The 10,256-nt window shown below is 48.8% G+C and overlaps 1 protein-coding gene and 1 long non-coding RNA gene across 2 annotated transcripts in view; one reads left to right on the top strand and one right to left on the bottom strand.

The window, feature by feature from the left end:
* The first annotated feature begins 2,458 nt into the window (after window positions 1–2,458).
* LOC123077281 (uncharacterized) lies at window positions 2,459–6,422 on the top strand. The gene is made up of 6 exons (XM_044499530.1): window positions 2,459–3,248; window positions 3,383–3,469; window positions 3,593–3,823; window positions 4,321–4,485; window positions 5,397–5,450; window positions 5,576–6,422. The coding sequence occupies exons 1-6, from the start codon at window positions 3,024–3,026 to the stop codon at window positions 6,098–6,100; spliced, it is 1,287 nt and encodes a 428-aa protein (XP_044355465.1). The 5' UTR covers window positions 2,459–3,023; the 3' UTR covers window positions 6,101–6,422.
* A 3,507-nt stretch (window positions 6,423–9,929) lies between these two features.
* Window positions 9,930–10,256, bottom strand: part of LOC123077282 (uncharacterized) — a 988-nt gene continuing 661 nt past the window's right edge. Inside the window, exon 2 of the long non-coding RNA XR_006436518.1 lies at window positions 9,930–10,193. This is a non-coding gene — a long non-coding RNA (uncharacterized lncRNA). The remainder of the gene's footprint in view (window positions 10,194–10,256) is intronic.

Genomic DNA, 10,256 nt, shown 5'->3' with positions numbered 1-10,256 from the left:
ATCGCCCAGGGGGAGGCGATGCGGTTGCTGGAGAGAGGAGATAAGAAAGTCGTGTCGTCGCGAAGCACGTTCGCCGGCAATGTATGTATCAGCTGGATCATGTATGCACTCTCTTTTAATTCGAGTATTTTTCATTCTGTTCCAGACTGCATCCGGGGAACTGTATGTAATGTTGTTGTTTGATGAATAAAGCTGATCGATGTTCTCTCTAAAAATAAAACTGACACATAATTCAACAGGCGGCGACGAGGTGAGCGAGAGGAGACATGACGTGGACGGTGGCTAGGGTTTCGCCGGGGCTAGCCGCCCGCTAGGATCAACGCTCGCGTTGCTTTCTCATGTTCACAACATTTGGGAGCTCTCTGCCACCCAGATCGGGAGGTATGCTCTCTCATTATTTATTCTGGAAAAAGTACCTTTTGCACTATCACCTTGCAAGCCTAAGTTTTCACGCATTGTTTCACTCCGCTGTCAGCATGTACATAATCCAGAAGGTAACCAAAAGGGGAGGCTGAAAAAAGGTACCCTAAACAGAATGATAAGAAGCATGCTGTGTTCAGTAGACAGTAGGGACGGCATGCAGGTTAGCTAGTGCTGTGCATCAAAATGTCAGTCAAGGGAACAAGCATGGCATGAAAGAAAGAGAGAGTATATTTGCCTTGCCAGCCAGCCGGTCAGGCCAGGCCTTGCGATCATGAAAAGAAGCGTAGCCAGCTGCATACGTATTCTAAAGCAACAAGGATTGCAATGGCACCAAAACCTAAGCCGCATCGGTTCCCCTGAATTCATCTTCCCGCATAATCAAATCCACTGCCGCATGCTTCACGCATTTGATGCATAGTATACACACATTCCCCACACTCCTTGCAAGAGCAAACAGCAAATTGCTCAGCTCCCACTGATAGTGAGAGAGACTATCTTACTGTTTCCCCCACACAGCCACACTCTTTGCAAAAGCAGAAGCAGGCAGTGGGCTCATGGCTCATGTGGACCTGGCCCGAGTGACCTCCCCCTTTTTATGAACCCTGAGCACTGTGTGTATGTGTATGTGTGTGCGGGGGCGCGTCACTGAGACCCCTGGCACCGGTAGGTGCGGGAGGGAGAGAGAAGCCAAATGTTAAAGATGCCCGGCGCAGTGCAGTGCAGCTAGCAAAGCAAAGTGAGGGAGAGCCGGAGAGGAGAGTGGTACTCAAGAAATTAAGGCATACCTGACCATTTAAGGGCTGCTCTCCTATCTCCTCGCCATGCATGGGGTCCTACCCCATTCATGCTACATGTCTCTTCCTCCTCTGGCAGTGCAATTCAATTCAATGTGAGTGACCATGCATGGTACTCTCTTTGCTGTTGGGACTCGGGAGATAGTAGCAGTGATCATGGCGGTGCTGGGAACGTACAGTGTTGTCAACCAACAGCCCTCCGGCTTGCACTGGCCAGGGAGGGAAGGCGCATCAAATGCTTGTGGAAGTAGCTTGGCCAGCTTGCCATCGCATTGCGATTCATGGGCATGGCGCCATGAAGACGGAGATGTGTTGCTTGTGCAGGTTGCCGTCGCATTTGCGACGCCAATGATGCCGCAGTCGGTCGCTTTTGTTAAGGAAAAGGCTGAAGAAGAACTTTCGAGTGCTGTGCTGGGAGACAGTGGACGGCTATGGCATGTGCGGAGTATTCTAGGTGAGTTTTGTAGATGCGCACGGCACACGCATAGCTTAATTCAGATTTGACTTGAGTAGCGGCGCATGCAGTGCCATGTTTAGGTGCTTTGAGCGAATTAAAGAGGATCCGTATCTGATATGGAAAAGCAAGCACCAAGCAACCGGATCGATCACTTTAAATTTGGCCGCGAAAGTGAACAATGATCAAAGCCAAAGGTGCACTATGTACGTAGTACGTGATCTTTGAGAGTCTCATCTGGATCCGATCTCAATCTCTACACCAACCATGGCTGTCAAATACGTGCACAAGAAAGAGAACAAAAGCCATGGCTTCGGTGGCCTACATGCATGGTTACCGATCGAGAGCTGCCGCCGGTTGCTCCAAGGAGGAAGCTACAAGGAAGCGATTTCTATCATGGCGGACAGGGATAGGAAGGCCGGGGCGCTGGCTCATGATTGCACCAGCTGAAGGCCACTGCCGGTCGGAGCCGGCCTTTGAAAATTCCCGCCCCCACCCCCCTGGCACATGGCCGCCACCCTCCCCTGCCCGCCTTTCCAAAGGGAAAAGCGAAGGAAGAGTGAGCCGCTCGCTCCTCTCCTCGGTGCAATGCACACTCACCCAAGGACGCGTGCGGTGGATGCCATGCCATCCCCCAGAGCGCGCACACACACACGCTCTGTTTCTTTCTTTATTCCCCTGACGTAGCAAAGCTCAGTGCCACTGAGCTGAACCCCCACTGTCTGCATCGACGATGGTGCTTTGGTTGCAGTAATCCATCCATCCAGCTACCTTTCGTTCATGGGGGGAGGAGCGGGAGAAGGGAATGTGGAGAGGGGGACAGGACCATGGACCCAAGCATGATATAAAATGAGATGATGCCATGGCTCGGCATGGGTAGCGCGGGGCAGGGGCGTGTCGCTCTCCTCGGGAAAAAGCGTGCCCCAGCTGCAAGCCACAGCCGCGAGCAACTCAACTTGAAGCTCATCTCAACCCGCCGTGTCGGAACTCATCACTCCGTCCACCACATCACTTCAAGCCTTCAAGCTCACCTCCCCCACCCTCCCCATCCCCACCCCCAACCCCAACCGCCGCACGGCGACATTTGGTTGACCTTCCATCTTCATATCGAGGCTCCGGCCACACTACGCCTCCACGCTAGCTCCTATATTTATAGTCGGGTAGTCTCTCTCGGGCGAGTCAAGGGAAGAAGAAGCCAAGCGATAGGGGCAGGGGAGGAGGCGGGGAAGAGGACAAGCAGGCGATCCGGTGGAAGCGGATACAGACAAGCGAGCAGCAACGACTCTACTCCCTAGCCACAAGGTTTTGAGGTGAATCCAAGAGAAGAAGGAGAAGCCCACGCACGGGCGTCGATGGCGTGTAGCTGCGGCGGCAAGAGGCCCAGACCAGCCGTCCCCTTGCTGCTGGCGCTGCTGCTCGTCGTCTCGTGCGCGTTGTCGGTGTCGGCCAGCGGCGGCGGCGGCAGGGGCAACGGCACACGGACGGCGGAGTTCCGTTCCGGGGACGAGCTGCGAGCTTACCAGAGCATCGTCGCCCGGATGGACAAGATGAAGAAGGCCTCCGTCAAGACCATTCAGGTGAGTGGCTTTGCTTCTTTTGCATGAGCCGGCCATTGATGTTTGACCCCCGACCTGAATCTCTCGACCACCTTGTTCGCCATACTTTTCTTTTCTTGTGGCAAAATGTTTGACGAATTTGTTTTTGCACGCAGAGCGCCGACGGCGACATCATCCACTGCGTGCCGGCGCACCTCCAGCCGGCGTTTGACCACCCAACGTTGAGAGGCCAAAAGCCAGAGGTCGTCCATCCCATCCGTCCCTTCTCCATAGCCAACTACACCAATGCTGCATTCTTATTTGTCTGTCTTTTACCGATCAGCGGCCGTCGTTCTGAAGTAGTGATTCTCCTTTTCCTTTTGCAGGCTGAGCCAGAGGAGAGGCCCAAGATCAGCGCCGACGCCGCCGAGGAAGAAGGGGACGCGGTGTTCCCGCAGGCGTGGAGCGACGGCGGCGAGTCGTGCCCCGGCGGGACGGTCCCGATACGGCGGACCACGGAGAGCGACCTGCGGCGGTACTCCGGTTCCCTCCGGCGGTACGGGATGAAGCCCCGCGCGTCCGGCGTCCGCCGCGACTCCACCAGCGACGGCCACGAGGTACTGCTACGCCCCTAGCCGATAACTAACACGTACGGCGATCTCATCAATCATCACCATCAATACTGACCCACCAGATTAGCGGTACCATTGAAAAATGCAAATTGATCGACAGCGGCTTCACTGACGAACAGTCGTAGGCTCGTAGCCAGTAACTGCGGTCTTAACCACGCGACCAAATCATGATCCCACACGATCGCTCAATAGTATGGCGCGCAGTAGCTGGATAACATTGATTGTGCTGGGGATAGCATTAGTAGCTAGCATCGACCTGCGTCTGTGCGCGCACAGGACATTGATTGGGGCACTGGCCGGGGATGGCGATGCAATGGCGATCGGCGCGGGGACAACCGCGGCAGCGGCGGTAATGGCGCCGCCCGCCTAGCTAGCGCGCGCGCTGGCTGGCAGTCAGTGGCATTCATTAGCGTCCGTACGTGTGGATGGCATGGACCTTAGCCTTAGCTTGATGATGGCCGTTTGGCGTATGTGTGGTGCAGCACGCGGTGGGGTACGTGACCGGCGACCAGTTCTACGGCGCCAAGGCGAGCCTGAACGTGTGGCCGGCCAGGGTGGCGTCGGCGGCGGAGTTCAGCCTCTCCCAGATCTGGGTCATCTCCGGCACCTTCGGCAACGACCTCAACACCATCGAAGCCGGCTGGCAGGTACCTTCTCCACCTTCCTCCTATCTTGTTGCATGTAAGCTACTCTTACTATGAAAGAACATATATTTTTCTTCTTCTCGAGACAGTACCATCGAAGAGTGTTAATGTGAAAGATATGGTGAATAGCTGCAAGATCTTTCACCAGTTAGAGGTGTGTAGCAGGAAGTTAAGGAGCTGAGTGAGTTGACAGTGGCAGCTTTCACGTCGCCGTGGCTGCAAAGCGATCTAGTCTAGTTATAATGGGAGGGAGGGCAGCTGGGTCGCAGTCGCAGAACGCGTTCTTCAGGCTGTCCGTCTCTCCGGTTGGTGAAAGCGAGTAAATGTGGCAGGTCGATCGATGTGGCGTGTATGCGCTAGCAATGGCATGGCAGCACAGAGCTCTGCACCGCAGGTCCTTGCTTGAATGCCCAGCTTCATCCCTCCCTCCATCCCTAGTCACATTACTAGCTACATGCATGGAGGATAAGTCATGATCAAGCATTTTAGGTACACATATACGTATTAAGATTAGCAGAGTAGTCCAGACACCATTATAGTTCAGATCCATTCAAGAATATCTGAACATGCATCCTTGATCGCCATCTTAGTAAGCGTGAACATGCATCCTTGTCTCATTGCAGTAAATTGTAAGTAGAATCTTGTTAGCATGCTTGACCCGCATGTGGTTGCATGTTGACTGTGTAGGAGTAGTATAGAAAGGAGGTGGAAATACAACTGGGGATCGATCATTAATGAGATTCGATCGACATGTAAGCCAGTGCCACAGTTGACCTGGTTATTACTTCTTGTTTTCTGGTTGTTGGGTTTGAAACGAGTGTGGTTGTACATCGTGGTCAAACCGATGTGAGCTGAGCAGGTTGCATGCAGTCCATACGTGTTAACTCTGTGCACTGTTCCTTGCTTTCTTTTAGGTGAGCCCTCAGCTGTATGGCGACAACAGCCCGCGCTTCTTCACCTACTGGACGGTAATTCCTCCTCTCAACCAAAACACCGTGGCTCAATTCCACCATGCATCTTTCTTCATAGTTCATACCAGTGCAAAAACGAAGAAAACTAAATGAAATAGTGTCGATGCATGCATGCATTGCAGAGCGACGCGTACCAGGCGACGGGGTGCTACAACCTGCACTGCTCGGGGTTCGTGCAGACCAACCGGCGGATCGCCATCGGGGCGGCCATCTCGCCGGCGTCCGCCTACAACGGCCGCCAGTTCGACATCAGCCTGCTCATCTGGAAGGACCCGCGCCGGGGCCACTGGTGGCTGCAGCTCGGCTCCGGCCCGCTCGTCGGCTACTGGCCCTCCTCCCTCTTCTCCCACCTGGGCGGCCACGCCAACATGGTGCAGTTCGGCGGCGAGGTCGTCAACACGCGCCCCTCGGGCTCCCACACCCCCACGCAGATGGGCAGCGGCCACTTCCCGCGCGAGGGATTCAACCGCGCCGCCTACTTCCGCAACGTCCAGGTCGTGGACTGGGACAACAACCTCCTCCCCGCCAGGGACCTCCGGCTCGTCGCCGACCACCCGGCATGCTACGGCATCCAGGGCGGATACAACCGCGCCTGGGGCAACTACTTCTACTACGGCGGGCCGGGCCGGAACGTGCACTGCCCCTAGCACGTCTACGTACTGATCGTCATCGGTGCCGGTGCCGGTGCCGGAGAAAAAGGAGACCCATCGATCTACTTAACTGAGAAAAGTACTGCTGATTGATCGTTAATTCTTACTACTATGTACGTACGTACGCGTGATGAGCATTGCCAAGGGAACGGGCAGCAAACATCGATCCTATGTAGCTAGCTAGTGGTTTCGCGCGCGGGGTGCTTCTTTTGATGTGGTTGAGGCTTGTTCTTCTCCTTTTCTCTTTTTGAGCTTCGTAGCTTGTATACGTGAAGAAACTGACATATATATAGAGAGAGTAATGTGGATTTTTTCTTAATCCTATTATGTACGGTGTGTTGCACCGTAGTGTTCCCCGTTATACATCAAGCTATAATTGATGTTCAAAAAGACAATTGCTTGCTGTTCATGAACTGATGAGGATCTCCGGGATGCGCCTCAATAAGACGCGATGACTATTTCTCGCCTTAAGCGAGACTTCCTTCTGTCTCGATGAGAGCATCTCTAGCAGACCCCGCATAAGTGGTCAAACTCGTAAAATATCCGTTTTTTACAGTTCCAATTGAAAAAACAGGCCCGAACAGACCCCTTAAAATCGTCCGACCATTAATTTTTTTTAAGGGGCCCCGTGAACGCGAAGCCAAAAACCCTCGTATCTACAGTTTTGAAGGCAACTTTTACAGGGCCCTGAATACCGGTCAACGTTGGCGGTTGAGAAATCTATGCTCCCGCCAACGCCATGAAGCTCGCCCAGCCGCCGCGCCCGACCGCCGCCCGTCCGCCCGGCCATGAAGCTTGCCCGGCCGCCGCGCCCGGCCGTCCGCGTCGTCCGCCCTGGCCGTAGCGCCCGTCCGTCCGCGTCGTCTGCCCCGGCCGCAGCGCGCGGCAACGGAGGAGCTAGCTAGCTAGCTCGCTCCTGGATGGATTCGAGCTAGGCTAGCTAGCTAGCTCGCTCCTGGATGGATTCGAGCAGAGCTAGCTAGCTAGCTCTCGATCGATTCGGGCAGAGCTAGTTAGCTAATGGATGGATCCCGCGGCTCAATTTTTTTAAAGTTTCTCTTCCTTTCTTTTCGGTTTTCACTTTTTCTTTCTTTCTTTTCTTTTCTTTCCTTCTTTGTTTTTCATCCGTTTTCTTTCAATTCTTCTCTCTTTTATTTTCTTTTTTCTTTTTTCTTTTGGTTTTCTTGGTTTTCAATGTATTCTATTTTTCTTTCTTTCCTTATTAGTTTTACCTATTTCCCCATACTTTTTGCATTTCTTTCTTCGGTTTTATTTTTCATTATATATTTTTGTGACCTTTTTGTTAATTTATTAGTTCCTTTTGGTTTTCATTCTACAATTTTTGTATGCGTCAAGAACATTTTCTAATACACCTGTACATTTTTTAAATACAAGATTAACATTTTTCCAATACAAGGTCAACATTTTTCCTATACATATTAAACAATTTTTAATACATGGTCAACAGTTTTTTCTATACAGATCTAACATATATACATGATAAAATACAAGCAAAAGGGCCCGTGAGTTGCAGCGGGAGAAAAATATAAATCATAATCTCCAATAGGCATGATAATATTTTTCAAATTTGTGAACGTTTATACAAATTTTCAAACGTTTTCTAAAATCAAGAACATTTTCTGAATTTATGTACATTTTATACTATTTGCAATCAATTTTTAAAATTGTGAACATTTTTAAACAATTTTCTGTGGAACATTTCTTGAATCGACGAACATTTTGTTGAAAATTGGTGGGACAATTTTGAAATTCACAATTGTTTTATTTAATGAACTTTTTTTTAATTGAACAAACATTTTCTGAAATGCATGATCATTTTTTGAAACAGCAAACATTTTGTGAGTGAATAAACTATTTTCTAAGTCACAATCAGTTTTTGAATTTTGAGGATATTTTACCATTCATGAACATTTTTGGAATTGGCGAAATTTTGTTCAATTTCATAAACATTTTTTAATAGATAAACTTATTAAAAAATCATGAACTTTTGATTTCCCGAGCATTTGTTTTCAATATTTCAAACATTGTTTAAATAGGCAGGCAAACTTTTACAAAATCACGAACATTTTTTGAAAGCACAAACATTTTATGGTTTATTATACTTTTTATTTTGAAATTCTCATTTTTTTTAAATTTTCAGAACTTCTTGAAGTCCCAAATTATTTAAAGTAGAAAAAAAAGGAAAATGGAAAGAAAAAGGGAAATACAATTGAAATTTAATAAACAGGTCGTCCAGACATGGGCCCTCCCAAACGGATACGTTGCGTCTTCTCCCGCGCGCAGAGCACAGTATAGGAGGTCCCTACTGCATGGGCCGGCCCAGGCAGGGGATTCCCCTCCGTGAAACTTTTTTTATCATATTATGGCATTGGTGGGTAATATTTTGTTACTTTGGGGGCAATTTATGTGACGTACCGCAAGAAGAAATAGCCCCTTTATTATTAATAGCAAATATGACCCGTGTTGCAACGGGAGAAACAAATATCACACACACACATAGTATAACCCATGTAAGTGCACGTCCTTCATTTCAACATGGCGTCTCACCCCCTTCGTCCAACCCCTTCGTTCAACTCCCTCGTATGTTCCCACCTCCCACCGTTTTCTGTCCCCCGATCCATCTGGTTTTTTTATTTAAACCGGGTTTCATCTGAACAGCCAAATCAGATCAATGGGATCTTTGGTAATTATTAATAGTGTCCGTCTATGTTACATCTAGATGTGAGATATTGTCTCAAATCTAAGTATCATGTCAGAGTCACCTCACTTCCTCATTGTTTGTTTGATTTTGATTTGTTAAAACCCCAAAAAAAAAACGAGCTCGTCCGCATGTCCTACACTCCTGCCAGGGTGGGCTGGCCTATATGTTCAACCGCTCGTCTGTGCTAGTAGGCTACAGGTTAGAACAAAGCTAGGGATCGGTATCTAAAAGAAAGAAAAAAAGAACCTAGCGATCAGTGCTAAAACACAAACGAAGCTAGCGATCAGAATTTTAATAAAGCTAGGCCCTCAAAATTGTGTCACTCTTCAAAGCTAACTATCAAAATTTCTTTCGAGGAAAAGCTAGCGACCATATGTATCGGTAATTTTTTTTCCAATTCGTGGACTTTTTTCAAAATTTATGAGATTTTTTTTCAAATTTGTGGTTTCTTTTTTTTTTAGTTTATTTTTCCAAAATGCATGAACATTTTTGAAAAACTTTTCGTTTTTTAATTCAAAAGTCAATGGTTGACTGGCCAACTGGTCAACTGTCAACCGGTCAACAAAAGAATACGAAGATGCGCTGGCGAGCTATCCGCCTCGCCTTGTGGTGGGCCGGCCCATATCGTCAACCGTATGGGCGTAGGAAACACCAACCGACGCTGAAGGCGCCGGTTAAGAGGTCCCAAATTGCCGGCAAATCATAGCCTCGTGTTTGGGACGCGTTAGTGTCACAGAGCCGTAAACCTTGGACGACTGTGCCACATGGCTCCTAGTTGTCGAGTACTATGTCACGAGCTCTCATCAAAAGTTGCATTGGCCGAGTGTTTTGGGGTTGCCGAGTATTTTTCTCACAGCTCTCGACGAACTAAAGACTCTATCAAGTGCTTGATTTTACCGAGTGTGGTTCTCGACAAATAGGTGGTCAACCAATATCCCGTAAAATGCTCGGCAAAGACCATGCCATTCGACAAACACAATTTTTTATTAGTGTTTATTATAGTGATTATTATGAATAGAACAAGCTATGTTTGTTTACAAGACTTTGGATTTAATTCAGCAGTCTATTTTATCAGAATTGAAAGTCATTGGTTGAGGCCATGTATGTCGATGGACAACTAAATATCATGCTAAACACAAAGAGAACATGCGGGCAGTCCTTTTATTAGTCATAAAATTAAAAGTAAGATACATTATTGCAGAGGTCCTATGATAAAGCATCAATATCATAGCATCCCTTCCTTTGTTCGATAAGATTGCCTTAGACTAAGTGCTCCATATTATAACACTCCTCTCCTAATTTGACCGTACCGGCCTTACGATTAGTGTTCTGGAGGTGGTGGCGCACTATAATCTGGAACGATGAAACCTACATATGACATTGTGTTCCTCGTAAGTAATTAATCTCATGAAGATAAGCTTGGAAATTACA

This window comes from Triticum aestivum, chromosome 3D (assembly GCF_018294505.1).
Source record: "Triticum aestivum cultivar Chinese Spring chromosome 3D, IWGSC CS RefSeq v2.1, whole genome shotgun sequence".
Taxonomy (NCBI): domain Eukaryota; kingdom Viridiplantae; phylum Streptophyta; class Magnoliopsida; order Poales; family Poaceae; genus Triticum; species Triticum aestivum.
This window is presented reverse-complemented; position numbering and strand designations above follow the sequence as displayed.